Genomic DNA, 27451 nt, shown 5'->3' with positions numbered 1-27451 from the left:
TTTTGTATTCGATTAGAATCGAATTTCACGTGCACCACCCACTAGATGGGAATGCAGCATAAAACTCCCTCCTATGCTGTCTGCCTTCTTCAACGATCATACCATGTTGAAAACACCGGTTCTCGTCCGATCACCGAAGTTAAGCAACATTGGGCGCGATTAGTACTTAGATGGGTGACCGCTTGGGAACGTCGCGTGTCGTTGGCCTTTTTGCTTTTTAGTCGTCCCGAAGGTGGATTCGAACTCAGGATTATTGCTATTTTGCCATTAGGAAAGAGAGATGCCTTCCGTTTGTACGAGTGAATTTGATTTAATATTAGTTGTCATTTTGCATTCGATTAGAATCGAATTTCACGTGCACCACCCACTAGATGGGAATGCAGCATAAAACTCCCTCCTATGCTATCTGCCTTCGTCAACGATCATACCATGTTGAAAACACCGGTTCTCGTCCGATCACCGAAGTTAAGCAACATTGGGCGCGATTAGTACTTAGATGGGTGACCGCTTGGGAACGTCGCGTGTCGTTGGCCTTTTTGCTTTTTAGTCGTCCCGAAGGTGGATTCGAACTCAGGATTATTGCTATTTTGCCATTAGAGATAGTGAATTTGATGTCATTTTGCATTCTCTTAGAAGATATTAGCCCCATTCGATTAGAATCGAATTTCACGTGCACCACCCACTAGATGGGAATGCAGCATAAAACTCCCTCCTATGCTGTCCGCCTTCGTCAACGATCATACCATGTTGAAAACACCGGTTCTCGTCCGATCACCGAAGTTAAGCAACATTGGGCGCGATTAGTACTTAGATGGGTGACCGCTTGGGAACGTCGCGTGTCGTTGGCCTTTTTGCTTTTTAGTCGTCCCGAAGGTGGATTCGAACTCAGGATTATTGCTATTTTGCCATTAGGAAAGAGAGATGCCTTCCGTTTGTAGGAGTGAATTTGATTTAATATTAGTTGTCATTTTGCATTCGATTAGAATCGAATTTCACGTGCACCACCCACTAGATGGGAATGCAGCATAAAACTCCCTCCTATGCTATCTGCCTTCGTCAACGATCATACCATGTTGAAAACACCGGTTCTCGTCCGATCACCGAAGTTAAGCAACATTGGGCGCGATTAGTACTTAGATGGGTGACCGCTTGGGAACGTCGCGTGTCGTTGGCCTTTTTGCTTTTTAGTCGTCCCGAAGGTGGATTCGAACTCAGGATTATTGCTATTTTGCCATTAGAGATAGTGAATTTGATGTCATTTTGCATTCTCTTAGAAGATATTAGCCCCATTCGATTAGAATCGAATTTCACGTGCACCACCCACTAGATGGGAATGCAGCATAAAACTCCCTCCTATGCTGTCCGCCTTCGTCAACGATCATACCATGTTGAAAACACCGGTTCTCGTCCGATCACCGAAGTTAAGCAACATTGGGCGCGATTAGTACTTAGATGGGTGACCGCTTGGGAACGTCGCGTGTCGTTGGCCTTTTTGCTTTTTAGTCGTCCCGAAGGTGGATTCGAACTCAGGATTATTGCTATTTTGCCATTAGGAAAGAGAGATGCCTTCCGTTTGTAGGAGTGAATTTGATTTCATATTAGTTGTCATTTTGTATTCGATTAGAATCGAATTTCACGTGCACCACCCACTAGATGGGAATGCAGCATAAAACTCCCTCCTATGCTGTCTGCCTTCTTCAACGATCATACCATGTTGAAAACACCGGTTCTCGTCCGATCACCGAAGTTAAGCAACATTGGGCGCGATTAGTACTTAGATGGGTGACCGCTTGGGAACGTCGCGTGTCGTTGGCCTTTTTGCTTTTTAGTCGTCCCGAAGGTGGATTCGAACTCAGGATTATTGCTATTTTGCCATTAGGAAAGAGAGATGCCTTCCGTTTGTACGAGTGAATTTGATTTAATATTAGTTGTCATTTTGCATTCGATTAGAATCGAATTTCACGTGCACCACCCACTAGATGGGAATGCAGCATAAAACTCCCTCCTATGCTATCTGCCTTCGTCAACGATCATACCATGTTGAAAACACCGGTTCTCGTCCGATCACCGAAGTTAAGCAACATTGGGCGCGATTAGTACTTAGATGGGTGACCGCTTGGGAACGTCGCGTGTCGTTGGCCTTTTTGCTTTTTAGTCGTCCCGAAGGTGGATTCGAACTCAGGATTATTGCTATTTTGCCATTAGGAAAGAGAGATGCCTTCCGTTTGTACGAGTGAATTTGATTTCATATTAGTTGTCATTTTGTATTCGATTAGAATCGAATTTCACGTGCACCACCCACTAGATGGGAATGCAGCATAAAACTCCCTCCTATGCTGTCTGCCTTCTTCAACGATCATACCATGTTGAAAACACCGGTTCTCGTCCGATCACCGAAGTTAAGCAACATTGGGCGCGATTAGTACTTAGATGGGTGACCGCTTGGGAACGTCGCGTGTCGTTGGCCTTTTTGCTTTTTAGTCGTCCCGAAGGTGGATTCGAACTCAGGATTATTGCTATTTTGCCATTAGAGATAGTGAATTTGATTTCATATTAGTTGTCATTTTGCATTCTCTTAGCAGATATTAGCCCCATTCGATTAGAATCGAATTTCACGTGCACCACCCACTTGATGGGAATGCAGCATAAAACTCCCTCCTATGCTGTCTGCCTTCGTCAACGATCATACCATGTTGAAAACACCGGTTCTCGTCCGATCACCGAAGTTAAGCAACATTGGGCGCGATTAGTACTTAGATGGGTGACCGCTTGGGAACGTCGCGTGTCGTTGGCCTTTTTGCTTTTTAGTCGTCCCGAAGGTGGATTCGAACTCAGGATTATTGCTATTTTGCCATTAGAGATAGTGAATTTGATGTCATTTTGCATTCTCTTAGAAGATATTAGCCCCATTCGATTAGAATCGAATTTCACGTGCACCACCCACTAGATGGGAATGCAGCATAAAACTCCCTCCTATGCTGTCCGCCTTCGTCAACGATCATACCATGTTGAAAACACCGGTTCTCGTCCGATCACCGAAGTTAAGCAACATTGGGCGCGATTAGTACTTAGATGGGTGACCGCTTGGGAACGTCGCGTGTCGTTGGCCTTTTTGCTTTTTAGTCGTCCCGAAGGTGGATTCGAACTCAGGATTATTGCTATTTTGCCATTAGAGATAGTGAATTTGATGTCATTTTGCATTCTCTTAGAAGATATTAGCCCCATTCGATTAGAATCGAATTTCACGTGCACCACCCACTAGATGGGAATGCAGCATAAAACTCCCTCCTATGCTGTCCGCCTTCGTCAACGATCATACCATGTTGAAAACACCGGTTCTCGTCCGATCACCGAAGTTAAGCAACATTGGGCGCGATTAGTACTTAGATGGGTGACCGCTTGGGAACGTCGCGTGTCGTTGGCCTTTTTGCTTTTTAGTCGTCCCGAAGGTGGATTCGAACTCAGGATTATTGCTATTTTGCCATTAGAGATAGTGAATTTGATGTCATTTTGCATTCTCTTAGAAGATATTAGCCCCATTCGATTAGAATCGAATTTCACGTGCACCACCCACTAGATGGGAATGCAGCATAAAACTCCCTCCTATGCTGTCTGCCTTCGTCAACGATCATACCATGTTGAAAACACCGGTTCTCGTCCGATCACCGAAGTTAAGCAACATTGGGCGCGATTAGTACTTAGATGGGTGACCGCTTGGGAACGTCGCGTGTCGTTGGCCTTTTTGCTTTTTAGTCGTCCCGAAGGTGGATTCGAACTCAGGATTATTGCTATTTTGCCATTAGAGATAGTGAATTTGATGTCATTTTGCATTCTCTTAGCAGATATTAGCCCCATTCGATTAGAATCGAATTTCACGTGCACCACCCACTTGATGGGAATGCAGCATAAAACTCCCTCCTATGCTGTCTGCCTTCGTCAACGATCATACCATGTTGAAAACACCGGTTCTCGTCCGATCACCGAAGTTAAGCAACATTGGGCGCGATTAGTACTTAGATGGGTGACCGCTTGGGAACGTCGCGTGTCGTTGGCCTTTTTGCTTTTTAGTCGTCCCGAAGGTGGATTCGAACTCAGGATTATTGCTATTTTGCCATTAGAGATAGTGAATTTGATTTCATATTAGTTGTCATTTTGCATTCTCTTAGCAGATATTAGCCCCATTCGATTAGAATCGAATTTCACGTGCACCACCCACTTGATGGGAATGCAGCATAAAACTCCCTCCTATGCTGTCTGCCTTCGTCAACGATCATACCATGTTGAAAACACCGGTTCTCGTCCGATCACCGAAGTTAAGCAACATTGGGCGCGATTAGTACTTAGATGGGTGACCGCTTGGGAACGTCGCGTGTCGTTGGCCTTTTTGCTTTTTAGTCGTCCCGAAGGTGGATTCGAACTCAGGATTATTGCTATTTTGCCATTAGAGATAGTGAATTTGATTTCATATTAGTTGTCATTTTGCATTCTCTTAGCAGATATTAGCCCCATTCGATTAGAATCGAATTTCACGTGCACCACCCACTTGATGGGAATGCAGCATAAAACTCCCTCCTATGCTGTCTGCCTTCGTCAACGATCATACCATGTTGAAAACACCGGTTCTCGTCCGATCACCGAAGTTAAGCAACATTGGGCGCGATTAGTACTTAGATGGGTGACCGCTTGGGAACGTCGCGTGTCGTTGGCCTTTTTGCTTTTTAGTCGTCCCGAAGGTGGATTCGAACTCAGGATTATTGCTATTTTGCCATTGGAGATAGTGAATTTGATTTCATATTAGCTGTCATTTTGCATTCTCTTAGAAGATATTAGCCCCATTCGATTAGAATCGAATTTCACGTGCACCACCCACTTGATGGGAATGCAGCATAAAACTCCCTCCTATGCTGTCTGCCTTCGTCAACGATCATACCATGTTGAAAACACCGGTTCTCGTCCGATCACCGAAGTTAAGCAACATTGGGCGCGATTAGTACTTAGATGGGTGACCGCTTGGGAACGTCGCGTGTCGTTGGCCTTTTTGCTTTTTAGTCGTCCCGAAGGTGGATTCGAACTCAGGATTATTGCTATTTTGCCATTAGAGATAGTGAATTTGATTTCATATTAGTTGTCATTTTGCATTCTCTTAGCAGATATTAGCCCCATTCGATTAGAATCGAATTTCACGTGCACCACCCACTTGATGGGAATGCAGCATAAAACTCCCTCCTATGCTGTCTGCCTTCGTCAACGATCATACCATGTTGAAAACACCGGTTCTCGTCCGATCACCGAAGTTAAGCAACATTGGGCGCGATTAGTACTTAGATGGGTGACCGCTTGGGAACGTCGCGTGTCGTTGGCCTTTTTGCTTTTTAGTCGTCCCGAAGGTGGATTCGAACTCAGGATTATTGCTATTTTGCCATTAGAGATAGTGAATTTGATTTCATATTAGTTGTCATTTTGCATTCTCTTAGCAGATATTAGCCCCATTCGATTAGAATCGAATTTCACGTGCACCACCCACTTGATGGGAATGCAGCATAAAACTCCCTCCTATGCTGTCTGCCTTCGTCAACGATCATACCATGTTGAAAACACCGGTTCTCGTCCGATCACCGAAGTTAAGCAACATTGGGCGCGATTAGTACTTAGATGGGTGACCGCTTGGGAACGTCGCGTGTCGTTGGCCTTTTTGCTTTTTAGTCGTCCCGAAGGTGGATTCGAACTCAGGATTATTGCTATTTTGCCATTAGAGATAGTGAATTTGATTTCATATTAGTTGTCATTTTGCATTCTCTTAGCAGATATTAGCCCCATTCGATTAGAATCGAATTTCACGTGCACCACCCACTTGATGGGAATGCAGCATAAAACTCCCTCCTATGCTGTCTGCCTTCGTCAACGATCATACCATGTTGAAAACACCGGTTCTCGTCCGATCACCGAAGTTAAGCAACATTGGGCGCGATTAGTACTTAGATGGGTGACCGCTTGGGAACGTCGCGTGTCGTTGGCCTTTTTGCTTTTTAGTCGTCCCGAAGGTGGATTCGAACTCAGGATTATTGCTATTTTGCCATTAGAGATAGTGAATTTGATTTCATATTAGTTGTCATTTTGCATTCTCTTAGCAGATATTAGCCCCATTCGATTAGAATCGAATTTCACGTGCACCACCCACTTGATGGGAATGCAGCATAAAACTCCCTCCTATGCTGTCTGCCTTCGTCAACGATCATACCATGTTGAAAACACCGGTTCTCGTCCGATCACCGAAGTTAAGCAACATTGGGCGCGATTAGTACTTAGATGGGTGACCGCTTGGGAACGTCGCGTGTCGTTGGCCTTTTTGCTTTTTAGTCGTCCCGAAGGTGGATTCGAACTCAGGATTATTGCTATTTTGCCATTAGAGATAGTGAATTTGATTTCATATTAGTTGTCATTTTGCATTCTCTTAGCAGATATTAGCCCCATTCGATTAGAATCGAATTTCACGTGCACCACCCACTTGATGGGAATGCAGCATAAAACTCCCTCCTATGCTGTCTGCCTTCGTCAACGATCATACCATGTTGAAAACACCGGTTCTCGTCCGATCACCGAAGTTAAGCAACATTGGGCGCGATTAGTACTTAGATGGGTGACCGCTTGGGAACGTCGCGTGTCGTTGGCCTTTTTGCTTTTTAGTCGTCCCGAAGGTGGATTCGAACTCAGGATTATTGCTATTTTGCCATTAGAGATAGTGAATTTGATTTCATATTAGTTGTCATTTTGCATTCTCTTAGCAGATATTAGCCCCATTCGATTAGAATCGAATTTCACGTGCACCACCCACTTGATGGGAATGCAGCATAAAACTCCCTCCTATGCTGTCTGCCTTCGTCAACGATCATACCATGTTGAAAACACCGGTTCTCGTCCGATCACCGAAGTTAAGCAACATTGGGCGCGATTAGTACTTAGATGGGTGACCGCTTGGGAACGTCGCGTGTCGTTGGCCTTTTTGCTTTTTAGTCGTCCCGAAGGTGGATTCGAACTCAGGATTATTGCTATTTTGCCATTAGAGATAGTGAATTTGATTTCATATTAGTTGTCATTTTGCATTCTCTTAGCAGATATTAGCCCCATTCGATTAGAATCGAATTTCACGTGCACCACCCACTTGATGGGAATGCAGCATAAAACTCCCTCCTATGCTGTCTGCCTTCGTCAACGATCATACCATGTTGAAAACACCGGTTCTCGTCCGATCACCGAAGTTAAGCAACATTGGGCGCGATTAGTACTTAGATGGGTGACCGCTTGGGAACGTCGCGTGTCGTTGGCCTTTTTGCTTTTTAGTCGTCCCGAAGGTGGATTCGAACTCAGGATTATTGCTATTTTGCCATTAGAGATAGTGAATTTGATTTCATATTAGTTGTCATTTTGCATTCTCTTAGCAGATATTAGCCCCATTCGATTAGAATCGAATTTCACGTGCACCACCCACTAGATGGGAATGCAGCATAAAACTCCCTCCTATGCTGTCTGCCTTCGTCAACGATCATACCATGTTGAAAACACCGGTTCTCGTCCGATCACCGAAGTTAAGCAACATTGGGCGCGATTAGTACTTAGATGGGTGACCGCTTGGGAACGTCGCGTGTCGTTGGCCTTTTTGCTTTTTAGTCGTCCCGAAGGTGGATTCGAACTCAGGATTATTGCTATTTTGCCATTAGAGATAGTGAATTTGATTTCATATTAGTTGTCATTTTGCATTCTCTTAGCAGATATTAGCCCCATTCGATTAGAATCGAATTTCACGTGCACCACCCACTTGATGGGAATGCAGCATAAAACTCCCTCCTATGCTGTCTGCCTTCGTCAACGATCATACCATGTTGAAAACACCGGTTCTCGTCCGATCACCGAAGTTAAGCAACATTGGGCGCGATTAGTACTTAGATGGGTGACCGCTTGGGAACGTCGCGTGTCGTTGGCCTTTTTGCTTTTTAGTCGTCCCGAAGGTGGATTCGAACTCAGGATTATTGCTATTTTGCCATTAGAGATAGTGAATTTGATTTCATATTAGTTGTCATTTTGCATTCTCTTAGCAGATATTAGCCCCATTCGATTAGAATCGAATTTCACGTGCACCACCCACTTGATGGGAATGCAGCATAAAACTCCCTCCTATGCTGTCTGCCTTCGTCAACGATCATACCATGTTGAAAACACCGGTTCTCGTCCGATCACCGAAGTTAAGCAACATTGGGCGCGATTAGTACTTAGATGGGTGACCGCTTGGGAACGTCGCGTGTCGTTGGCCTTTTTGCTTTTTAGTCGTCCCGAAGGTGGATTCGAACTCAGGATTATTGCTATTTTGCCATTAGGAAAGAGAGATGCCTTCCGTTTGTACGAGTGAATTTGATTTCATATTAGTTGTCATTTTGTATTCGATTAGAATCGAATTTCACGTGCACCACCCACTAGATGGGAATGCAGCATAAAACTCCCTCCTATGCTGTCTGCCTTCTTCAACGATCATACCATGTTGAAAACACCGGTTCTCGTCCGATCACCGAAGTTAAGCAACATTGGGCGCGATTAGTACTTAGATGGGTGACCGCTTGGGAACGTCGCGTGTCGTTGGCCTTTTTGCTTTTTAGTCGTCCCGAAGGTGGATTCGAACTCAGGATTATTGCTATTTTGCCATTAGGAAAGAGAGATGCCTTCCGTTTGTAGGAGTGAATTTGATTTAATATTAGTTGTCATTTTGCATTCGATTAGAATCGAATTTCACGTGCACCACCCACTAGATGGGAATGCAGCATAAAACTCCCTCCTATGCTATCTGCCTTCGTCAACGATCATACCATGTTGAAAACACCGGTTCTCGTCCGATCACCGAAGTTAAGCAACATTGGGCGCGATTAGTACTTAGATGGGTGACCGCTTGGGAACGTCGCGTGTCGTTGGCCTTTTTGCTTTTTAGTCGTCCCGAAGGTGGATTCGAACTCAGGATTATTGCTATTTTGCCATTAGGAAAGAGAGATGCCTTCCGTTTGTAGGAGTGAATTTGATTTAATATTAGTTGTCATTTTGCATTCGATTAGAATCGAATTTCACGTGCACCACCCACTAGATGGGAATGCAGCATAAAACTCCCTCCTATGCTATCTGCCTTCGTCAACGATCATACCATGTTGAAAACACCGGTTCTCGTCCGATCACCGAAGTTAAGCAACATTGGGCGCGATTAGTACTTAGATGGGTGACCGCTTGGGAACGTCGCGTGTCGTTGGCCTTTTTGCTTTTTAGTCGTCCCGAAGGTGGATTCGAACTCAGGATTATTGCTATTTTGCCATTAGAGATAGTGAATTTGATTTCATATTAGTTGTCATTTTGCATTCTCTTAGCAGATATTAGCCCCATTCGATTAGAATCGAATTTCACGTGCACCACCCACTTGATGGGAATGCAGCATAAAACTCCCTCCTATGCTGTCTGCCTTCGTCAACGATCATACCATGTTGAAAACACCGGTTCTCGTCCGATCACCGAAGTTAAGCAACATTGGGCGCGATTAGTACTTAGATGGGTGACCGCTTGGGAACGTCGCGTGTCGTTGGCCTTTTTGCTTTTTAGTCGTCCCGAAGGTGGATTCGAACTCAGGATTATTGCTATTTTGCCATTAGAGATAGTGAATTTGATGTCATTTTGCATTCTCTTAGAAGATATTAGCCCCATTCGATTAGAATCGAATTTCACGTGCACCACCCACTTGATGGGAATGCAGCATAAAACTCCCTCCTATGCTGTCTGCCTTCGTCAACGATCATACCATGTTGAAAACACCGGTTCTCGTCCGATCACCGAAGTTAAGCAACATTGGGCGCGATTAGTACTTAGATGGGTGACCGCTTGGGAACGTCGCGTGTCGTTGGCCTTTTTGCTTTTTAGTCGTCCCGAAGGTGGATTCGAACTCAGGATTATTGCTATTTTGCCATTAGAGATAGTGAATTTGATTTCATATTAGTTGTCATTTTGCATTCTCTTAGCAGATATTAGCCCCATTCGATTAGAATCGAATTTCACGTGCACCACCCACTTGATGGGAATGCAGCATAAAACTCCCTCCTATGCTGTCTGCCTTCGTCAACGATCATACCATGTTGAAAACACCGGTTCTCGTCCGATCACCGAAGTTAAGCAACATTGGGCGCGATTAGTACTTAGATGGGTGACCGCTTGGGAACGTCGCGTGTCGTTGGCCTTTTTGCTTTTTAGTCGTCCCGAAGGTGGATTCGAACTCAGGATTATTGCTATTTTGCCATTAGAGATAGTGAATTTGATTTCATATTAGTTGTCATTTTGCATTCTCTTAGCAGATATTAGCCCCATTCGATTAGAATCGAATTTCACGTGCACCACCCACTTGATGGGAATGCAGCATAAAACTCCCTCCTATGCTGTCTGCCTTCGTCAACGATCATACCATGTTGAAAACACCGGTTCTCGTCCGATCACCGAAGTTAAGCAACATTGGGCGCGATTAGTACTTAGATGGGTGACCGCTTGGGAACGTCGCGTGTCGTTGGCCTTTTTGCTTTTTAGTCGTCCCGAAGGTGGATTCGAACTCAGGATTATTGCTATTTTGCCATTAGAGATAGTGAATTTGATTTCATATTAGTTGTCATTTTGCATTCTCTTAGCAGATATTAGCCCCATTCGATTAGAATCGAATTTCACGTGCACCACCCACTTGATGGGAATGCAGCATAAAACTCCCTCCTATGCTGTCTGCCTTCGTCAACGATCATACCATGTTGAAAACACCGGTTCTCGTCCGATCACCGAAGTTAAGCAACATTGGGCGCGATTAGTACTTAGATGGGTGACCGCTTGGGAACGTCGCGTGTCGTTGGCCTTTTTGCTTTTTAGTCGTCCCGAAGGTGGATTCGAACTCAGGATTATTGCTATTTTGCCATTAGAGATAGTGAATTTGATTTCATATTAGTTGTCATTTTGCATTCTCTTAGCAGATATTAGCCCCATTCGATTAGAATCGAATTTCACGTGCACCACCCACTTGATGGGAATGCAGCATAAAACTCCCTCCTATGCTGTCTGCCTTCGTCAACGATCATACCATGTTGAAAACACCGGTTCTCGTCCGATCACCGAAGTTAAGCAACATTGGGCGCGATTAGTACTTAGATGGGTGACCGCTTGGGAACGTCGCGTGTCGTTGGCCTTTTTGCTTTTTAGTCGTCCCGAAGGTGGATTCGAACTCAGGATTATTGCTATTTTGCCATTAGAGATAGTGAATTTGATTTCATATTAGTTGTCATTTTGCATTCTCTTAGCAGATATTAGCCCCATTCGATTAGAATCGAATTTCACGTGCACCACCCACTTGATGGGAATGCAGCATAAAACTCCCTCCTATGCTGTCTGCCTTCGTCAACGATCATACCATGTTGAAAACACCGGTTCTCGTCCGATCACCGAAGTTAAGCAACATTGGGCGCGATTAGTACTTAGATGGGTGACCGCTTGGGAACGTCGCGTGTCGTTGGCCTTTTTGCTTTTTAGTCGTCCCGAAGGTGGATTCGAACTCAGGATTATTGCTATTTTGCCATTAGAGATAGTGAATTTCTCTTAGCAGATATTAGCCCCATTCGATTAGAATCGAATTTCACGTGCACCACCCACTTGATGGGAATGCAGCATAAAACTCCCTCCTATGCTGTCTGCCTTCGTCAACGATCATACCATGTTGAAAACACCGGTTCTCGTCCGATCACCGAAGTTAAGCAACATTGGGCGCGATTAGTACTTAGATGGGTGACCGCTTGGGAACGTCGCGTGTCGTTGGCCTTTTTGCTTTTTAGTCGTCCCGAAGGTGGATTCGAACTCAGGATTATTGCTATTTTGCCATTAGAGATAGTGAATTTGATTTCATATTAGTTGTCATTTTGCATTCTCTTAGCAGATATTAGCCCCATTCGATTAGAATCGAATTTCACGTGCACCACCCACTTGATGGGAATGCAGCATAAAACTCCCTCCTATGCTGTCTGCCTTCGTCAACGATCATACCATGTTGAAAACACCGGTTCTCGTCCGATCACCGAAGTTAAGCAACATTGGGCGCGATTAGTACTTAGATGGGTGACCGCTTGGGAACGTCGCGTGTCGTTGGCCTTTTTGCTTTTTAGTCGTCCCGAAGGTGGATTCGAACTCAGGATTATTGCTATTTTGCCATTAGAGATAGTGAATTTGATTTCATATTAGTTGTCATTTTGCATTCTCTTAGCAGATATTAGCCCCATTCGATTAGAATCGAATTTCACGTGCACCACCCACTTGATGGGAATGCAGCATAAAACTCCCTCCTATGCTGTCTGCCTTCGTCAACGATCATACCATGTTGAAAACACCGGTTCTCGTCCGATCACCGAAGTTAAGCAACATTGGGCGCGATTAGTACTTAGATGGGTGACCGCTTGGGAACGTCGCGTGTCGTTGGCCTTTTTGCTTTTTAGTCGTCCCGAAGGTGGATTCGAACTCAGGATTATTGCTATTTTGCCATTAGAGATAGTGAATTTGATTTCATATTAGTTGTCATTTTGCATTCTCTTAGCAGATATTAGCCCCATTCGATTAGAATCGAATTTCACGTGCACCACCCACTTGATGGGAATGCAGCATAAAACTCCCTCCTATGCTGTCTGCCTTCGTCAACGATCATACCATGTTGAAAACACCGGTTCTCGTCCGATCACCGAAGTTAAGCAACATTGGGCGCGATTAGTACTTAGATGGGTGACCGCTTGGGAACGTCGCGTGTCGTTGGCCTTTTTGCTTTTTAGTCGTCCCGAAGGTGGATTCGAACTCAGGATTATTGCTATTTTGCCATTAGAGATAGTGAATTTGATTTCATATTAGTTGTCATTTTGCATTCTCTTAGCAGATATTAGCCCCATTCGATTAGAATCGAATTTCACGTGCACCACCCACTTGATGGGAATGCAGCATAAAACTCCCTCCTATGCTGTCTGCCTTCGTCAACGATCATACCATGTTGAAAACACCGGTTCTCGTCCGATCACCGAAGTTAAGCAACATTGGGCGCGATTAGTACTTAGATGGGTGACCGCTTGGGAACGTCGCGTGTCGTTGGCCTTTTTGCTTTTTAGTCGTCCCGAAGGTGGATTCGAACTCAGGATTATTGCTATTTTGCCATTAGAGATAGTGAATTTGATTTCATATTAGTTGTCATTTTGCATTCTCTTAGCAGATATTAGCCCCATTCGATTAGAATCGAATTTCACGTGCACCACCCACTTGATGGGAATGCAGCATAAAACTCCCTCCTATGCTGTCTGCCTTCGTCAACGATCATACCATGTTGAAAACACCGGTTCTCGTCCGATCACCGAAGTTAAGCAACATTGGGCGCGATTAGTACTTAGATGGGTGACCGCTTGGGAACGTCGCGTGTCGTTGGCCTTTTTGCTTTTTAGTCGTCCCGAAGGTGGATTCGAACTCAGGATTATTGCTATTTTGCCATTAGAGATAGTGAATTTGATTTCATATTAGTTGTCATTTTGCATTCTCTTAGCAGATATTAGCCCCATTCGATTAGAATCGAATTTCACGTGCACCACCCACTTGATGGGAATGCAGCATAAAACTCCCTCCTATGCTGTCTGCCTTCGTCAACGATCATACCATGTTGAAAACACCGGTTCTCGTCCGATCACCGAAGTTAAGCAACATTGGGCGCGATTAGTACTTAGATGGGTGACCGCTTGGGAACGTCGCGTGTCGTTGGCCTTTTTGCTTTTTAGTCGTCCCGAAGGTGGATTCGAACTCAGGATTATTGCTATTTTGCCATTAGAGATAGTGAATTTGATTTCATATTAGTTGTCATTTTGCATTCTCTTAGCAGATATTAGCCCCATTCGATTAGAATCGAATTTCACGTGCACCACCCACTTGATGGGAATGCAGCATAAAACTCCCTCCTATGCTGTCTGCCTTCGTCAACGATCATACCATGTTGAAAACACCGGTTCTCGTCCGATCACCGAAGTTAAGCAACATTGGGCGCGATTAGTACTTAGATGGGTGACCGCTTGGGAACGTCGCGTGTCGTTGGCCTTTTTGCTTTTTAGTCGTCCCGAAGGTGGATTCGAACTCAGGATTATTGCTATTTTGCCATTAGAGATAGTGAATTTGATTTCATATTAGTTGTCATTTTGCATTCTCTTAGCAGATATTAGCCCCATTCGATTAGAATCGAATTTCACGTGCACCACCCACTTGATGGGAATGCAGCATAAAACTCCCTCCTATGCTGTCTGCCTTCGTCAACGATCATACCATGTTGAAAACACCGGTTCTCGTCCGATCACCGAAGTTAAAGCAACATTGGGCGCGATTAGTACTTAGATGGGTGACCGCTTGGGAACGTCGCGTGTCGTTGGCCTTTTTGCTTTTTAGTCGTCCCGAAGGTGGATTCGAACTCAGGATTATTGCTATTTTGCCATTAGAGATAGTGAATTTGATTTCATATTAGTTGTCATTTTGCATTCTCTTAGCAGATATTAGCCCCATTCGATTAGAATCGAATTTCACGTGCACCACCCACTTGATGGGAATGCAGCATAAAACTCCCTCCTATGCTGTCTGCCTTCGTCAACGATCATACCATGTTGAAAACACCGGTTCTCGTCCGATCACCGAAGTTAAGCAACATTGGGCGCGATTAGTACTTAGATGGGTGACCGCTTGGGAACGTCGCGTGTCGTTGGCCTTTTTGCTTTTTAGTCGTCCCGAAGGTGGATTCGAACTCAGGATTATTGCTATTTTGCCATTAGAGATAGTGAATTTCTCTTAGCAGATATTAGCCCCATTCGATTAGAATCGAATTTCACGTGCACCACCCACTTGATGGGAATGCAGCATAAAACTCCCTCCTATGCTGTCTGCCTTCGTCAACGATCATACCATGTTGAAAACACCGGTTCTCGTCCGATCACCGAAGTTAAGCAACATTGGGCGCGATTAGTACTTAGATGGGTGACCGCTTGGGAACGTCGCGTGTCGTTGGCCTTTTTGCTTTTTAGTCGTCCCGAAGGTGGATTCGAACTCAGGATTATTGCTATTTTGCCATTAGAGATAGTGAATTTCTCTTAGCAGATATTAGCCCCATTCGATTAGAATCGAATTTCACGTGCACCACCCACTTGATGGGAATGCAGCATAAAACTCCCTCCTATGCTGTCTGCCTTCGTCAACGATCATACCATGTTGAAAACACCGGTTCTCGTCCGATCACCGAAGTTAAGCAACATTGGGCGCGATTAGTACACTTAGATGGGTGACCGCTTGGGAACGTCGCGTGTCGTTGGCCTTTTTGCTTTTTAGTCGTCCCGAAGGTGGATTCGAACTCAGGATTATTGCTATTTTGCCATTAGAGATAGTGAATTTGATTTCATATTAGTTGTCATTTTGCATTCTCTTAGCAGATATTAGCCCCATTCGATTAGAATCGAATTTCACGTGCACCACCCACTTGATGGGAATGCAGCATAAAACTCCCTCCTATGCTGTCTGCCTTCGTCAACGATCATACCATGTTGAAAACACCGGTTCTCGTCCGATCACCGAAGTTAAGCAACATTGGGCGCGATTAGTACTTAGATGGGTGACCGCTTGGGAACGTCGCGTGTCGTTGGCCTTTTTGCTTTTTAGTCGTCCCGAAGGTGGATTCGAACTCAGGATTATTGCTATTTTGCCATTAGAGATAGTGAATTTGATTTCATATTAGTTGTCATTTTGCATTCTCTTAGCAGATATTAGCCCCATTCGATTAGAATCGAATTTCACGTGCACCACCCACTTGATGGGAATGCAGCATAAAACTCCCTCCTATGCTGTCTGCCTTCGTCAACGATCATACCATGTTGAAAACACCGGTTCTCGTCCGATCACCGAAGTTAAGCAACATTGGGCGCGATTAGTACTTAGATGGGTGACCGCTTGGGAACGTCGCGTGTCGTTGGCCTTTTTGCTTTTTAGTCGTCCCGAAGGTGGATTCGAACTCAGGATTATTGCTATTTTGCCATTAGAGATAGTGAATTTCTCTTAGCAGATATTAGCCCCATTCGATTAGAATCGAATTTCACGTGCACCACCCACTTGATGGGAATGCAGCATAAAACTCCCTCCTATGCTGTCTGCCTTCGTCAACGATCATACCATGTTGAAAACACCGGTTCTCGTCCGATCACCGAAGTTAAGCAACATTGGGCGCGATTAGTACACTTAGATGGGTGACCGCTTGGGAACGTCGCGTGTCGTTGGCCTTTTTGCTTTTTAGTCGTCCCGAAGGTGGATTCGAACTCAGGATTATTGCTATTTTGCCATTAGAGATAGTGAATTTGATTTCATATTAGTTGTCATTTTGCATTCTCTTAGCAGATATTAGCCCCATTCGATTAGAATCGAATTTCACGTGCACCACCCACTTGATGGGAATGCAGCATAAAACTCCCTCCTATGCTGTCTGCCTTCGTCAACGATCATACCATGTTGAAAACACCCGTTCTCGTCCGATCACCGAAGTTAAGCAACATTGGGCGCGATTAGTACTTAGATGGGTGACCGCTTGGGAACGTCGCGTGTCGTTGGCCTTTTTGCTTTTTAGTCGTCCCGAAGGTGGATTCGAACTCAGGATTATTGCTATGTTGCCATTAGGGAAGCGAGATGCCTTCCGTTTGTACGAGTGAATTTGATTTCATATAAGTTGTCATTTTGCATTCTCTTAGAAGATTAGAACCCATTCGATTTGAATCGAATTTCACGTGCACCACCCACTTGATGGGTATGCAGGTTAAAACTCGTTAAACGGTTCTCGTTCGATCACCGAAGATTAAGTAACTCTAGTAACTCTACGAAAATCAGAATGGCAAGTTTTTGTGTGTTCCGTTTTTCATCGTTCCATATCGCTATTCTCCATTCCATGTGCTAAATGACGTTTGATAAATTTTTAGTTTGAACGGCGTAATTTTTAGAGTTCACAGTAAAAACGTTTATATTCCCGGGGGTATACACTCCATAGTACTTTGGGAACGTCACGTGTCGTTGGCCTTTTTTTTCTCTTTTTTCCTTCCGGTGATATAAATAATAGCGATGATATTGTTTATAATTATTGCTTAAATTCATGCGTGAAACACAATGTAATGTTTGTTTAGTGTTCAGACTAACCCTAATAAAAAAATACCATAAATAAACGATAACGCAAATGATTGAAATATACAACAAATGGTTTGGATGATAACCCGAATACGTCGTCAAGCAAATTAACCATAACGCTTTTATTAGGGAATGCAGACTTATTTTGTTGATATTCATACAGATTTTTGGCAAAATCGTCTGGCATCCTTGGCCTGCTGTATGTTTACGCCGGCTTCCTCACTTTTGTTCTCCTTCGTTCGTAAACAACTCGATGAGCGGTGAGTTGAATGGTGAGACAAAATCAAAAACATGCGAATCGCGCGCAGAACGCAGGTGTAGTTTTTTCATGTTTTTCATTCGCTTTCAGTATAAGCATCAGCAGCAGCATTCATTCATTAGCATCTGTGACCTCTCAAGCGTCAAACACGCCCGTGTCGGCCGTGCATTGTTTTGGCCTTCTAGTTGATTAGACAATCTTCGGAGTAATTTGTCAAATTTCAAACGTGAAAAAATGTGATTGGCGGTCAGTTTTGGCAGCGAAATGGACTTTGCAAGTGTTTTGTCCAGCGTATTCGGTGGTGAATGTCCGATATCGTCCGATTCCTTCGAGGAAGACGATTCCTCTTTGTTGTCTGGGTAAGTATGCGTGTTTTACGCAAGAACCTTGTAGTTGAATGACCTTGGGTGTAATTCGAAGGTATCTGGTGGAAATTGGCGAGTGGTTGGAGGAAAAGCTTCAGAGCCATACATTTGAAGAGGAGGAAGACATAGGTTCGGATGGGATAACGGGACGGCTCGGTCCTAAACGGACCGTATTCGATGCCACCGAGGATGGATCTATTTTGGTGTCCAAGGACAAATTGACGCTGCAATCGCAGAATGCTTTTTCCACGGTAAAAGCTAACTGCTGTGTTTATTCCGGACGGTGGATGTACGAGGTAGGGAACGCGAATTTCGTGGCATTCACCTTTTTGGGCGTGGTCCTTAATTATCGTTCTATTGATTTTAGGTTCAGCTTCGGTCTAAAGGAGTGATGCAAATTGGATGGTGCTCGGCACATTGTAAGTTTACGCAGGACACGGGAGTTGGAGATACGAGATACAGCTATGGCCTAGACGGAAGTAAGCAACGAATATGGCATGTTTACACGCAGAAATATGGACCGTTTTGGAGATCCGGTGACATATTCGGTGTGTGCGTTGACATGGACGAGGGACGAATCGAGTACTACCGGAATGGTGCTGCTTTGGGGGAAGCTTTCAAGGATATTGAAAGAGGCCCTGGATTGGCTCTGTATCCTGCCGTTTCTCTGGCTTTCAACGATAGTCTCACTGCCAATTTCGGAGGATCTCCACTGAAGCATCCCGTTGAGGGATATCGATGTTTGCAGAATCCACCAAACATTTGTCTATTCCAAGCAGATTGTCTTCTCAAATATATCGTAAACCTCTCAGGGGCCATCTCTCGCCACACCCGCTGCGACCAGGACTCTCCCACCTCAAACAATGCATTCCTATCATTTGAATCAATCTACATGCTCATTGCATCGACGCTGATAGAAAAAATAGCTCCCCTACTGGCCAATTCCTACGTTGTCGAAGACAAGGTGTTCAAGTACATGAAGGGCATGTGCGTGTTGCGCAGCAACACCAAGAATGAATCTCCAATCCAACCAGGATCTCCGGAAAGCACCTTGGGAACATTCCTCACCCTCTTGTGGACTTATCTGGAACCGGAAGAGATGAAACTATTTCTCAAAAAATTGCTCAACTTTCTCGCCAATACCTACAAGGAAACGCCCGTCGATTTGGAGTACGAAAAGCAACGAAAGATAATCGTCATCCTTACATGCATCTGCAATCACCCTCTGACGCGGAAATATCTGTTGGAATTTAAGTTCTTCAAGAAAAATTGCCTACCTTTGTTCCTGTATACGAAGCCCCCGGATGAATCGACGTTGGAACAACTGCTGCCGGACGATGCCATTTGGACGGAGGGGCTGGGTGGGTCGAAGCAAGTCTACCTGGCCGCATGCGAGAAGCTGAAGGCCCACACCAGCGTGCTGTATACGCTGCAGAAGAACTTGATTCACATCTTGCTAAACAACCGCGACGGAGAGGACGGCTGTTCGCCCTCGAGTCGGAAGATTTTTATGGCCCGGCTGAGGAAGTTCGTCATGGATAACAATGCGGAAATGAGGGTAAGCGCTTTGATTTCTGTAACTCTCAGTTCTCATTTTTGAAAAACAAATAGCTTGGTCTCGTGTCTTCTGAAATTCAACTATTGCTTGCTTTTGAAGACATCTAGTTTCTGAAACTTCTATCTAACATTACCATTCACCTTCCAACAGGGTCTATATTCATCATCCACCCAACCGGCGATTGGGTTGTCATTCCTGTGCACACTGCTGGACGTTGCACGTACTCTTTGGAATGAGGAGGTATCGTCACCGTCGTTAGACACAAATTCACCTCCCTCAATCGATTATCGCTACTTCTACGACGGCACATTCAAGTATACCAACATTGACCGCATCGGTGGTGTGCTGTCCTATCTGAAGAAACACTTCCGGCTGCAGTTGGTCGAGAAACTGGGTGAAGATCACCCCAGCTTGGCAGCGGTCGATCAGCAGTCCGATTTGAGGAACGAAATAGGTATGGAATTGTAGATATGCAAATAGTAATCTTCACCTAACTGTATGCCTTTCTTTTAGCCGCTTTCAATGCCTTCCTGGACTCGGCGATCTTCCTAGTATCCGGAGGACCCAATTCGACCTATTCGTTGATTTCGAGAGCTGCTTCCAAGTAGGGTTGAATTCTTATTTTATTCAAGTCGAATAGTTTTACAGATAATGCAAATTCTAGCAGCGGATCCGAGTTGCACCATCAGGGAGGAGAATCGTCATTGGCTACAAACCAAACTGGTACCACCGGTGGACCCATCAACAGCGGCAATATGGACGAACAACAGTCGATCTGCGAACTGCTGGACTGTGCAGTGATCTTCTACTACTCGGTGGCGCACAAATACGTCATAATGATTGCCGATTTGAGGGACAATATTTGCCACCTGTCCGATATTCTGCTGGAAACGAAAACCAACTGTGATGACGTGGTGCACAACTTAGAGGAACTGAAGCGGACGAATGCCAGTGGCTTCAGCAAGGCCCACGAGGAGCTGATGCAAGAACTGGACACACGTTTCGGACAGCGGAAAAGTATCTTTGCGGTTAGACTTATTCACCATGAATCGGCAATGATCTGAACTACAAGTAAAATCATCCATTTCAGAAACGTTCCATGGAGCTGGCCCGAAAGCAAGCTTGGTACCGTTCGGTGGCTCTCGGATCGCACCGCCGATCGCTACTCGGTTGGCTCATGAGCATAATCTTCAAGACATTGCAACGCTTCAGCGAACAACACGCCCTGTTCTCGTTTCTCCCGGAGACCTACATCAACGTGGTACCAGTTCTACTGGATACGATTCTTGATTTTAGCTACCACGATACCGGCATTCAGCACGATCTTTCAGTCGATAGCCATCTAATAAATTCGGCTGCCGATTTCCTGGCGCAACATCTCGCCGATGCGCGGGTCATCCTAGCTTCCTGCAAGGACGCATTGATTCAAGCGCTAGGATCGCTCACTTGTCACGAGGCGGGAATACGCGCACTAGAACAAGCATCTGCCAAAAGTCAGCAAGCTTTCGTGAGGGCCCTTCTCCGTCCTTACGAGAACCGAGCTTGGGGTCAGAGCAATTGGCTGCTGTTACGGTTCTGGTTAGGAGATGGATTTGGCTACAGGGAATCGCGACCACCATGTGTATGGCAAGCCGGAACCCAGCCAGGTCGGTCGCTTGGCCTGTATCGAAGTCGAGCCAAAAACGGCTCCCACACCGGTCTGCTGCATCTGATTGCCCCAGCATGCCCCTCGCGGCACTTTCAACGGATGATCAGCGATATCCTCAGCAAAGATGAACCGTACTGTACGACGTTTTTGAATTCGGTGCTATCTCAGCTGAATTGGGCCTTTTCCGAGTTTATACACATTTTGCAAGATGTAAGAGCACTCGGTCCGAGCGATTTGTTTCTCCAGATTATAATTTGCTTTTTTTTTATCAAAATTTCAGATTCAAAATGTGTCGCAACGTGACGAACAGCAGGTGATCGAAACGAAGCAGTTGAAGATTTGTTCGATGTGCTTCGAGCTGACCGTGTCGCTGATGCGGGCCCTGGAGATGATCTTGACCATCACGCCAGGATTGCTCCAGGATGCGGCGAGGGCCAATAGTGAAATCATTCTTGGGAGGATCTGTCAGGTAATACTTCTAACTTTGACAAAACTTTATGTCGACAACTTCATGTTTTCTCAGCCATATTTTGTGCAGCATAATTGTTTTTTTTTTTTATAAAATTTATTCCGAATATAGTCAGGGATTTGATCAATAAATACATTGGACATTTTGCAATGTGCGTTTTTTGAAATGCCACCAGTATTAGGTGTAGAATTGGTTACATCAACATGCATACTAAAAATAAGCACAGCATTGTTCACCACAATCTTTTGTAACAACAATGTGTGACGTATACACCAAAATCAAAATTTATCGGGTGAAACATTTTTCAGTTCAGGTAACAAGGGGCGAGTGTGCCACCACCAATAATTTTGAAAATAAATAAATATTCAGTACTATCTCACCCATTTCTATGAAGCACAGGGTGTCCATCCAGTCGGAGAAAATGCGGGAAAACCGAAATCGCACTAGGAAAGAGCTTATATACTCATCCTAGGTAACCATTTTGGTTTTATCATAGTCTTGTAGGCCATATTTTGGTCTTGAAGAATCCTTTAAACCGGTATAAAACTTGCAATGTCACTTGGAATCAAACAATTTTATATCATCTAGGTACATAATTATATTCTCTTGTTTACACATCTGTTTACAACTTTCATATGGTAAGGTATCAAAAATCCTTAAAATTACATAAACTCTATTCTTTTCTTTCAATCGATGATTTGGACAATCCAATAATGTTATTTTAAACACAATTAATATGAAGAGCTTTGAGTGGGTTGGTTTATTTCCTTTAAATTCCGTAATAATTGCTTATCTTTTGACAGATACGCGTATTTCGTCTACTACTTGCAGACTTCATCAGTGCCAAGTACTCAACACCACTGAAGAATCCATCTTTTATCTACGAGTTATATATATAACATCATTGTTGTATGCACTCACGATACATTACTTATACTACGCAAGGCTTGTTGTGAGTGCACGCTACAAAATAAAGATCTCAATGCGTACAGCTGAGTACAAGAAGTTGTTCGGATTATGAACAACTGATGAACAACCGTGATCAGATCATGATCATTGCCATAATGATCGTGATTTTTTTTCAGTCTGAATTAGGAAAGACCCATGTATTTGCGTTGACGGCATTGGTCCGTTACGTCACGTCTGTTGCTGCATTCGAAACCGAGAGAACGAAAGAGTCGACTTGTTTGCATCCTCCTTAGCATAGAAACCGCACATCGCCCCGTTTCAGCCTTCGTGTTAAAAGTTAGGGTAGGATAGTTCAAAACGCACCCCTGGGGTAAAATGGCCCTGTGCTGTTTTTCATAGCTTTCCGATTGTCAATTCGTGAATTTAACAATCAGCATTGCTAGTTCAGTGCTTGAACTAACATTCTGGCACATAATATTTCCAGAATTAGTAATGGGAAAGCAACGAAAACCCGCACGGAGCCATTTTACTCCGGGGGTGCATTATGGACTGTTCTCCCCTACCGATGGTCAGCCCGTATCTGCTGATGCTTGCTTATAGCGAATTTGTTTATTACCGTTCCAACCTGTATTGGGTTTCAAGTTAGGGTCAGCTAGAGTTGGTGTATAATGAGTCACGCCAAGAGAAAAACAGTTGAATTCGCAACACGGTTTTCGAACGTTTCCCTTTCTTTTCACTTGGCAACAGAGGACTTCTACATCAACTTCAAATGACTTCTAGCGAGAAAAAAAAAGCGACTGTAGTAAATCATTATATCAGTGATTTTGTCAAATTATCTTATCACAAAATAGTAGAAATTCTCATTACTGATCATTACCAAACGTATCCCATGACAATTTAATGCTCACTGCGTGTTTATGATCATTTCTTCGATTATATTTTATATTTTATTGCAATACCTTTCGTGGACCTTTCATCGTTATGTTTGTTTATTTTGCACGATAGGTACACGCTTATTCCGGTCAACTCAAAATTGAGTCGAATTTACTCATCTCAGCGGCAAGTATGGCTACTCAAAATTGAGTAGCCTTATGTTGACTCACTTTTGAGTAAACTACGTTCTCACGTAGACTGAGTCAAATCCACTTGCCGGTATTTTCAGTTGCGGGGAGGGTTTTTGTTTTGATTTTTATTCGAGGAAATGGAAATTGCCTGCTCCGGATTCATTCTCCCGGAGCAAAAAACGGTTCAACACCGTTTCCCTAAGCAATACGTACTTACCGGAAGGCATTTCAGCCGGTTTTGAGTAACATTTTCTATGAGGTTTCCTCCGACATGACTGGCATTTTTTCCTAGTCCAGGATTTTGCTGACTGAGTGGCTTTTACTCAGTTTAACATTTCTCGTTTACTCAATTTTTGACAACTCGATACATCGGATGAAAGTGAGTACGATCGACTCACCTGGTGAGTAAGCAGAAGTTAGCGTGTAGCCGGTTTGACAGTTCAATAGGTAGACTTGGCTTCACTCTTGGCGTGACTCATTATACACCGACTCTAGGGTCGGCTTGTTATCTAGCAAACGTCAGTTTGATCGTTTGTTTTTATAACCTGGCACGGGTCGACTTTCGCGGTGACAAAAAGTTCGGGTTTGCACTGGGTTGGAACTGGTACCAACCTGGGAATAAACAAATTCGCTATTGCTCTGTAACCCCAAACTCTAGGCGGGTAATAGAAAGGTGACACAGTAGGAAGAAGTGTTAGTTTGTTTACTAAAATGAACTATGCCCATTTTGTTATGGCAAGTTTTGCTATAAGAAATGCTCCTCGTGTTTATTAGCGAAATTCACATCAAAGGTTGATTAATTGCGTAGGAAATCAGTTTGGCACGGCATTTGTGACCTGCATGCACCTTTCGGTCGTATGAAGCAGGTCAAAAACTGTCCAAATCCACTCACCTGTGATAGTTACCGCCTAGCCCCAAGCTGCCAAAGAATACTACTCACAGAGACACTCACTCTCGTCTCGTGAAATAAGCACATGTTGTGATTTGTGGATATAATGAGCGAAAAGGGTAACTCACTAATCTGAGCTTGACTCAGTCTAATAATGTATTTGTTATCTGTGAGTTGCCTGTCCAATAACGTATTTTCAAGGTGGAAGAGGACTAATCGTTGGTCGTAGTTTGTACAGATCACGATCTGTACAGTTTACGGTAAACTGGAAATCGGATCATGCTCGCTTGAAATCGGCTTTGAAATATTAAAAATATTTCAGGCATAGCAGTATCTCGACCTTGGAGCAATTTTATATATTTTCGAAATTGTAGAAAATATCAGAAACCCCAAATTAAAAATAATGTTTAACAACCTGAATTTTCCAAATTTGTATGATCCTGGACTTCGGAAAAATATTATGATCCCAGAGGTTCTAGACTAAGAAACATTTTCAAGTTTCTAAACTATGGTGTTTACTATGTAACTTTAGATATCCTGGGGTTTCAAACAATTACTTCAAATATAATAAATCGAGATTCCGGATTAGAAAAAAAGCGGTTATAGAACAATATGATCAGAATGAGAAATAAATCAAAATTTGAGTTCTATAGGATTTGCGAAAATTATTCCCTGATTTGCACAATTTTTCAATATTCGTAAGCAAATGTTAAAAAATTCCGAACCAACCAGGATCCCGAGTTTGATACACTTTTTTAGATCTAGAAGTTGAATGTTCAAATCACTTAAACAATGTATTTTAACATCTAAACTTGATTGTTGATTTTAGATATCGAGTATTTTGTTCTGAGATATTTGGATCTATTTGATTATCAAATATATTAATTTAATTCTCCGTATAGGATCTGTCATTGTCATTATTCCCCATATCGAATATACAATGTTAAAGATTATTGCGAAACTATCCATGCAGCATAGTCTGGCTAATATTTAAATCTAATGAATCTAGACAATTTAAATGCGTTTCTATAGGGTAGGTGTTCTAGTGGAATTTCTATGACTGCGGTATGGGTCTTTTGCTCGAATAATGGAGGATTTTCATATGTATTCAAAGGTTTGATAATTTTTTATATTTAAAGATTAATAGGAAAAACATAGGAACTTCCACAACTATAAATAAAATTAAAACAGCAAAAAAGGTTATCTTCCATTTAATTCTACTTAATTAATTTTGGTATCCATGATAGATACGTATTTCGACTACAATGTGCAGTCTTCATCAGTGTCATTCCCACTAAAGAACTTATCAAAATCTAACCCCCTTAAGTACTCATCCCATAGGTAAAAAAGTCAAGATCACAGGTATAAAAATGAGACTACAATGTGTTGAATCGGAACCTACCTAACTAATAAAAACCGAAGATTTAAGTAAACTAAAGGAGAAAATTCTATACAACTCTTTAATAAGAAAAATCCCAAAGGCTTGGCAGCCATCATTATAAAAAAAATTGTGCTTATTACTGCATGACAATCTTGGTCATTTTTAAGCCATAAAGTAATAATTTTGCAGTAAAAGTATAGTATCAAAACTGTAGATTCAAGTATTAACTTTTAATCAGAAGGCATTTTTAATTATTTTTATTTATTTAATTTTTGAATTCCTTCCTTTCAGAAAATTTTCTGGAAAATTAGGAAATTTATTGTGTATTATTATTGATAAGTCGACACCGTGTTAGACCGACACGCTTGACTGCACTTACTCATAAGGACAATCAGAATATTTTTTAAAGATTTTAAACCATTGCAGATTCTGGTAACATTATCTCTTTGTTTCAGCTCGCTATCCAGGTACTATCCCGTGTGACGGTTCCCCCCGGTTGTTTCCAACACGTGATGGATCTCTGCTTGCCAGACTTGAGCAACGTGACTCACTTTGCCATCATCAGTGCTGCCATCGGAATCCTTCTGGCACTAATGAAGAACGAACTCGCTGGCGAAGGAGCTGGAAGTAGCAGTACGACAAGCACAACAAGCGCCACCAGCAACGGTGGTGCAGATATTAGTGTAACGAAAATTCCTCACATCTCCAAGCACCTGCTGACGGACACAAGCTTCCACATCACAAGCTTGGAGTTTGCGTTGGGTGAGATCAAAACTCCGATCGCCGCAAGCAGTCAGCAGGCACCGAGGGGAAATTTCGATCCGAAGATGCGCGCCCACATCGATCCGCTGACCAATGAGGTTCGGGTTCCATCGCCCTTCCGGGCGATCATCGGCGTGAAGGAGATCGTTCCGGATCCACCGATAATTAAATTCAATATGGCTGACTGTAAGGGCGGGCGGTTTGGTTGGTTGTTAGATTGATTTATGATAATACTATTTCTCTCAGATCCAAGTCATGTCAGTCGCCAAGAATTGGATAAGGTTCGGCGTCTAATCGAAATCCTGCAGCTAAGACAAACGTTGCTATCGGAAATTACGGTCTTATCCGAAGATTCACTCTGTCCCATTTGCTATGCTAAACAGAACTCAGCCATTTTCGATCCTTGCCAGCATCAGTCCTGCGAGTAAGTAGATAAGTTTAATTTTTGTCGTAGACAAGAGATTGTCATTTTGGGTTTTCTGTAGGAATTGTATCATCCAACACTTGATGAACAACAAACTGTGCTTCTACTGCAAATTGTCCATTTCCAAGGTTGTCCGTTCGGATGGAGTTGTCATCTACGAGAATAGTATCCCGCTCAAAGTACCATCGTTACTGTCACAGACAACGGTCGGTTCATCGCAGACGGAAGACGGTGGTCTGTCCGTCGATGAAGGTGACGGACCCAGTGGAGGCGTTCGGCCGTAAAATATCTGCCTAATCTTGCATTTATTGATGTTAGGTAAGTTTTTTAAACTACACGTGTTTTGCTCCATGACCTACACATATTTTTGATAATGATTGCTGTGAAGAATATCTGTTTAAAATCGTCAACAAAAGAGAACACGGAACAAATCTAGTCACATTACTCTACTAAACGCGCCTAGGCTAGATATCGAA

The 27451-nt window shown here is 43.5% G+C and overlaps 1 protein-coding gene and 52 non-coding genes across 54 annotated transcripts; all 53 read left to right on the top strand.

The window, feature by feature from the left end:
* The first annotated feature begins 88 nt into the window (after positions 1–88).
* On the top strand, positions 89–207 carry LOC135706121 (5S ribosomal RNA). Its single transcript, XR_010518092.1, has one exon. It is a non-coding gene; the product is annotated as a 5S ribosomal RNA (ribosomal RNA).
* A 207-nt stretch (positions 208–414) lies between these two features.
* LOC135706177 (5S ribosomal RNA) lies at positions 415–533 on the top strand. The gene has a single exon (XR_010518144.1). It is a non-coding gene; the product is annotated as a 5S ribosomal RNA (ribosomal RNA).
* Positions 534–729: 196 nt separating this feature from the next.
* Positions 730–848, top strand: LOC135706176 (5S ribosomal RNA). Its single transcript, XR_010518143.1, has one exon. It is a non-coding gene; the product is annotated as a 5S ribosomal RNA (ribosomal RNA).
* Positions 849–1055: 207 nt separating this feature from the next.
* LOC135706175 (5S ribosomal RNA) lies at positions 1056–1174 on the top strand. The gene has a single exon (XR_010518142.1). It is a non-coding gene; the product is annotated as a 5S ribosomal RNA (ribosomal RNA).
* A 196-nt stretch (positions 1175–1370) lies between these two features.
* On the top strand, positions 1371–1489 carry LOC135706174 (5S ribosomal RNA). The gene has a single exon (XR_010518141.1). It is a non-coding gene; the product is annotated as a 5S ribosomal RNA (ribosomal RNA).
* Positions 1490–1696: 207 nt separating this feature from the next.
* Positions 1697–1815, top strand: LOC135706120 (5S ribosomal RNA). The gene has a single exon (XR_010518091.1). It is a non-coding gene; the product is annotated as a 5S ribosomal RNA (ribosomal RNA).
* Positions 1816–2022: 207 nt separating this feature from the next.
* LOC135706173 (5S ribosomal RNA) lies at positions 2023–2141 on the top strand. The gene has a single exon (XR_010518140.1). It is a non-coding gene; the product is annotated as a 5S ribosomal RNA (ribosomal RNA).
* A 207-nt stretch (positions 2142–2348) lies between these two features.
* On the top strand, positions 2349–2467 carry LOC135706119 (5S ribosomal RNA). The gene has a single exon (XR_010518090.1). It is a non-coding gene; the product is annotated as a 5S ribosomal RNA (ribosomal RNA).
* A 208-nt stretch (positions 2468–2675) lies between these two features.
* On the top strand, positions 2676–2794 carry LOC135706172 (5S ribosomal RNA). Its single transcript, XR_010518139.1, has one exon. It is a non-coding gene; the product is annotated as a 5S ribosomal RNA (ribosomal RNA).
* A 196-nt stretch (positions 2795–2990) lies between these two features.
* Positions 2991–3109, top strand: LOC135706171 (5S ribosomal RNA). Its single transcript, XR_010518138.1, has one exon. It is a non-coding gene; the product is annotated as a 5S ribosomal RNA (ribosomal RNA).
* Positions 3110–3305: 196 nt separating this feature from the next.
* On the top strand, positions 3306–3424 carry LOC135706170 (5S ribosomal RNA). Its single transcript, XR_010518137.1, has one exon. It is a non-coding gene; the product is annotated as a 5S ribosomal RNA (ribosomal RNA).
* Positions 3425–3620: 196 nt separating this feature from the next.
* On the top strand, positions 3621–3739 carry LOC135706169 (5S ribosomal RNA). Its single transcript, XR_010518136.1, has one exon. It is a non-coding gene; the product is annotated as a 5S ribosomal RNA (ribosomal RNA).
* Positions 3740–3935: 196 nt separating this feature from the next.
* Positions 3936–4054, top strand: LOC135706167 (5S ribosomal RNA). Its single transcript, XR_010518134.1, has one exon. It is a non-coding gene; the product is annotated as a 5S ribosomal RNA (ribosomal RNA).
* Positions 4055–4262: 208 nt separating this feature from the next.
* Positions 4263–4381, top strand: LOC135706166 (5S ribosomal RNA). Its single transcript, XR_010518133.1, has one exon. It is a non-coding gene; the product is annotated as a 5S ribosomal RNA (ribosomal RNA).
* A 208-nt stretch (positions 4382–4589) lies between these two features.
* LOC135706165 (5S ribosomal RNA) lies at positions 4590–4708 on the top strand. Its single transcript, XR_010518132.1, has one exon. It is a non-coding gene; the product is annotated as a 5S ribosomal RNA (ribosomal RNA).
* Positions 4709–4916: 208 nt separating this feature from the next.
* LOC135706163 (5S ribosomal RNA) lies at positions 4917–5035 on the top strand. Its single transcript, XR_010518131.1, has one exon. It is a non-coding gene; the product is annotated as a 5S ribosomal RNA (ribosomal RNA).
* Positions 5036–5243: 208 nt separating this feature from the next.
* On the top strand, positions 5244–5362 carry LOC135706162 (5S ribosomal RNA). Its single transcript, XR_010518130.1, has one exon. It is a non-coding gene; the product is annotated as a 5S ribosomal RNA (ribosomal RNA).
* Positions 5363–5570: 208 nt separating this feature from the next.
* Positions 5571–5689, top strand: LOC135706161 (5S ribosomal RNA). Its single transcript, XR_010518129.1, has one exon. It is a non-coding gene; the product is annotated as a 5S ribosomal RNA (ribosomal RNA).
* Positions 5690–5897: 208 nt separating this feature from the next.
* On the top strand, positions 5898–6016 carry LOC135706160 (5S ribosomal RNA). The gene has a single exon (XR_010518128.1). It is a non-coding gene; the product is annotated as a 5S ribosomal RNA (ribosomal RNA).
* A 208-nt stretch (positions 6017–6224) lies between these two features.
* LOC135706159 (5S ribosomal RNA) lies at positions 6225–6343 on the top strand. The gene has a single exon (XR_010518127.1). It is a non-coding gene; the product is annotated as a 5S ribosomal RNA (ribosomal RNA).
* Positions 6344–6551: 208 nt separating this feature from the next.
* LOC135706151 (5S ribosomal RNA) lies at positions 6552–6670 on the top strand. Its single transcript, XR_010518119.1, has one exon. It is a non-coding gene; the product is annotated as a 5S ribosomal RNA (ribosomal RNA).
* Positions 6671–6878: 208 nt separating this feature from the next.
* On the top strand, positions 6879–6997 carry LOC135706139 (5S ribosomal RNA). Its single transcript, XR_010518108.1, has one exon. It is a non-coding gene; the product is annotated as a 5S ribosomal RNA (ribosomal RNA).
* A 208-nt stretch (positions 6998–7205) lies between these two features.
* LOC135706125 (5S ribosomal RNA) lies at positions 7206–7324 on the top strand. Its single transcript, XR_010518096.1, has one exon. It is a non-coding gene; the product is annotated as a 5S ribosomal RNA (ribosomal RNA).
* A 208-nt stretch (positions 7325–7532) lies between these two features.
* Positions 7533–7651, top strand: LOC135706113 (5S ribosomal RNA). The gene has a single exon (XR_010518085.1). It is a non-coding gene; the product is annotated as a 5S ribosomal RNA (ribosomal RNA).
* Positions 7652–7859: 208 nt separating this feature from the next.
* LOC135706102 (5S ribosomal RNA) lies at positions 7860–7978 on the top strand. The gene has a single exon (XR_010518074.1). It is a non-coding gene; the product is annotated as a 5S ribosomal RNA (ribosomal RNA).
* Positions 7979–8186: 208 nt separating this feature from the next.
* Positions 8187–8305, top strand: LOC135706090 (5S ribosomal RNA). Its single transcript, XR_010518063.1, has one exon. It is a non-coding gene; the product is annotated as a 5S ribosomal RNA (ribosomal RNA).
* A 207-nt stretch (positions 8306–8512) lies between these two features.
* Positions 8513–8631, top strand: LOC135706118 (5S ribosomal RNA). Its single transcript, XR_010518089.1, has one exon. It is a non-coding gene; the product is annotated as a 5S ribosomal RNA (ribosomal RNA).
* Positions 8632–8838: 207 nt separating this feature from the next.
* Positions 8839–8957, top strand: LOC135706078 (5S ribosomal RNA). The gene has a single exon (XR_010518052.1). It is a non-coding gene; the product is annotated as a 5S ribosomal RNA (ribosomal RNA).
* A 207-nt stretch (positions 8958–9164) lies between these two features.
* Positions 9165–9283, top strand: LOC135706067 (5S ribosomal RNA). Its single transcript, XR_010518041.1, has one exon. It is a non-coding gene; the product is annotated as a 5S ribosomal RNA (ribosomal RNA).
* A 208-nt stretch (positions 9284–9491) lies between these two features.
* Positions 9492–9610, top strand: LOC135706056 (5S ribosomal RNA). The gene has a single exon (XR_010518030.1). It is a non-coding gene; the product is annotated as a 5S ribosomal RNA (ribosomal RNA).
* Positions 9611–9806: 196 nt separating this feature from the next.
* Positions 9807–9925, top strand: LOC135706044 (5S ribosomal RNA). The gene has a single exon (XR_010518019.1). It is a non-coding gene; the product is annotated as a 5S ribosomal RNA (ribosomal RNA).
* Positions 9926–10133: 208 nt separating this feature from the next.
* Positions 10134–10252, top strand: LOC135706033 (5S ribosomal RNA). The gene has a single exon (XR_010518008.1). It is a non-coding gene; the product is annotated as a 5S ribosomal RNA (ribosomal RNA).
* Positions 10253–10460: 208 nt separating this feature from the next.
* LOC135706022 (5S ribosomal RNA) lies at positions 10461–10579 on the top strand. The gene has a single exon (XR_010517997.1). It is a non-coding gene; the product is annotated as a 5S ribosomal RNA (ribosomal RNA).
* Positions 10580–10787: 208 nt separating this feature from the next.
* Positions 10788–10906, top strand: LOC135706009 (5S ribosomal RNA). Its single transcript, XR_010517985.1, has one exon. It is a non-coding gene; the product is annotated as a 5S ribosomal RNA (ribosomal RNA).
* A 208-nt stretch (positions 10907–11114) lies between these two features.
* On the top strand, positions 11115–11233 carry LOC135705997 (5S ribosomal RNA). The gene has a single exon (XR_010517974.1). It is a non-coding gene; the product is annotated as a 5S ribosomal RNA (ribosomal RNA).
* A 208-nt stretch (positions 11234–11441) lies between these two features.
* Positions 11442–11560, top strand: LOC135705985 (5S ribosomal RNA). Its single transcript, XR_010517963.1, has one exon. It is a non-coding gene; the product is annotated as a 5S ribosomal RNA (ribosomal RNA).
* A 180-nt stretch (positions 11561–11740) lies between these two features.
* LOC135705974 (5S ribosomal RNA) lies at positions 11741–11859 on the top strand. Its single transcript, XR_010517952.1, has one exon. It is a non-coding gene; the product is annotated as a 5S ribosomal RNA (ribosomal RNA).
* Positions 11860–12067: 208 nt separating this feature from the next.
* LOC135705962 (5S ribosomal RNA) lies at positions 12068–12186 on the top strand. Its single transcript, XR_010517941.1, has one exon. It is a non-coding gene; the product is annotated as a 5S ribosomal RNA (ribosomal RNA).
* A 208-nt stretch (positions 12187–12394) lies between these two features.
* LOC135705951 (5S ribosomal RNA) lies at positions 12395–12513 on the top strand. The gene has a single exon (XR_010517930.1). It is a non-coding gene; the product is annotated as a 5S ribosomal RNA (ribosomal RNA).
* Positions 12514–12721: 208 nt separating this feature from the next.
* Positions 12722–12840, top strand: LOC135705939 (5S ribosomal RNA). The gene has a single exon (XR_010517919.1). It is a non-coding gene; the product is annotated as a 5S ribosomal RNA (ribosomal RNA).
* A 208-nt stretch (positions 12841–13048) lies between these two features.
* LOC135705927 (5S ribosomal RNA) lies at positions 13049–13167 on the top strand. The gene has a single exon (XR_010517908.1). It is a non-coding gene; the product is annotated as a 5S ribosomal RNA (ribosomal RNA).
* A 208-nt stretch (positions 13168–13375) lies between these two features.
* On the top strand, positions 13376–13494 carry LOC135705915 (5S ribosomal RNA). The gene has a single exon (XR_010517897.1). It is a non-coding gene; the product is annotated as a 5S ribosomal RNA (ribosomal RNA).
* A 208-nt stretch (positions 13495–13702) lies between these two features.
* LOC135705903 (5S ribosomal RNA) lies at positions 13703–13821 on the top strand. The gene has a single exon (XR_010517886.1). It is a non-coding gene; the product is annotated as a 5S ribosomal RNA (ribosomal RNA).
* A 208-nt stretch (positions 13822–14029) lies between these two features.
* LOC135706179 (5S ribosomal RNA) lies at positions 14030–14148 on the top strand. Its single transcript, XR_010518146.1, has one exon. It is a non-coding gene; the product is annotated as a 5S ribosomal RNA (ribosomal RNA).
* A 208-nt stretch (positions 14149–14356) lies between these two features.
* LOC135706154 (5S ribosomal RNA) lies at positions 14357–14476 on the top strand. The gene has a single exon (XR_010518122.1). It is a non-coding gene; the product is annotated as a 5S ribosomal RNA (ribosomal RNA).
* A 208-nt stretch (positions 14477–14684) lies between these two features.
* On the top strand, positions 14685–14803 carry LOC135706168 (5S ribosomal RNA). Its single transcript, XR_010518135.1, has one exon. It is a non-coding gene; the product is annotated as a 5S ribosomal RNA (ribosomal RNA).
* Positions 14804–14983: 180 nt separating this feature from the next.
* LOC135706132 (5S ribosomal RNA) lies at positions 14984–15102 on the top strand. Its single transcript, XR_010518102.1, has one exon. It is a non-coding gene; the product is annotated as a 5S ribosomal RNA (ribosomal RNA).
* A 180-nt stretch (positions 15103–15282) lies between these two features.
* LOC135706157 (5S ribosomal RNA) lies at positions 15283–15403 on the top strand. The gene has a single exon (XR_010518125.1). It is a non-coding gene; the product is annotated as a 5S ribosomal RNA (ribosomal RNA).
* Positions 15404–15611: 208 nt separating this feature from the next.
* LOC135706015 (5S ribosomal RNA) lies at positions 15612–15730 on the top strand. Its single transcript, XR_010517991.1, has one exon. It is a non-coding gene; the product is annotated as a 5S ribosomal RNA (ribosomal RNA).
* A 208-nt stretch (positions 15731–15938) lies between these two features.
* On the top strand, positions 15939–16057 carry LOC135705896 (5S ribosomal RNA). Its single transcript, XR_010517880.1, has one exon. It is a non-coding gene; the product is annotated as a 5S ribosomal RNA (ribosomal RNA).
* A 180-nt stretch (positions 16058–16237) lies between these two features.
* Positions 16238–16358, top strand: LOC135706156 (5S ribosomal RNA). The gene has a single exon (XR_010518124.1). It is a non-coding gene; the product is annotated as a 5S ribosomal RNA (ribosomal RNA).
* A 208-nt stretch (positions 16359–16566) lies between these two features.
* Positions 16567–16685, top strand: LOC135706149 (5S ribosomal RNA). Its single transcript, XR_010518117.1, has one exon. It is a non-coding gene; the product is annotated as a 5S ribosomal RNA (ribosomal RNA).
* A 1040-nt stretch (positions 16686–17725) lies between these two features.
* On the top strand, positions 17726–27356 carry Kpc1 (Kip1 ubiquitination-promoting complex subunit 1). Of its 2 annotated transcripts, none has more exons than XM_065227467.1 (11): positions 17726–17865; positions 17927–18167; positions 18239–19429; positions 19580–19883; positions 19943–20033; positions 20097–20457; positions 20520–21287; positions 21358–21546; positions 26245–26737; positions 26798–26975; positions 27037–27356. In XM_065227467.1, the coding sequence occupies exons 1-11, from the start codon at positions 17771–17773 to the stop codon at positions 27257–27259; spliced, it is 4134 nt and encodes a 1377-aa protein (XP_065083539.1). In that variant the 5' UTR covers positions 17726–17770; the 3' UTR covers positions 27260–27356. The 2 variants fall into 2 exon arrangements, with proteins under 2 accessions (XP_065083539.1, XP_065083538.1); XM_065227466.1 differs by having other exon boundaries at positions 20094–20457; positions 27037–27355.
* Positions 27357–27451: the final 95 nt, after the last annotated feature.

The sequence above is a fragment of the Ochlerotatus camptorhynchus genome, unplaced genomic scaffold, assembly GCF_037179485.1.
Source record: "Ochlerotatus camptorhynchus isolate MF236.1 unplaced genomic scaffold, CSIRO-AGI_Acam_v1.1 ptg000274l, whole genome shotgun sequence".
In the NCBI taxonomy this organism is placed as follows: Eukaryota; Metazoa; Arthropoda; class Insecta; order Diptera; family Culicidae; genus Ochlerotatus; species Ochlerotatus camptorhynchus.
Note: the sequence above shows the minus strand (reverse complement) of the source record. Positions and strands in the feature narration are given on the sequence as shown.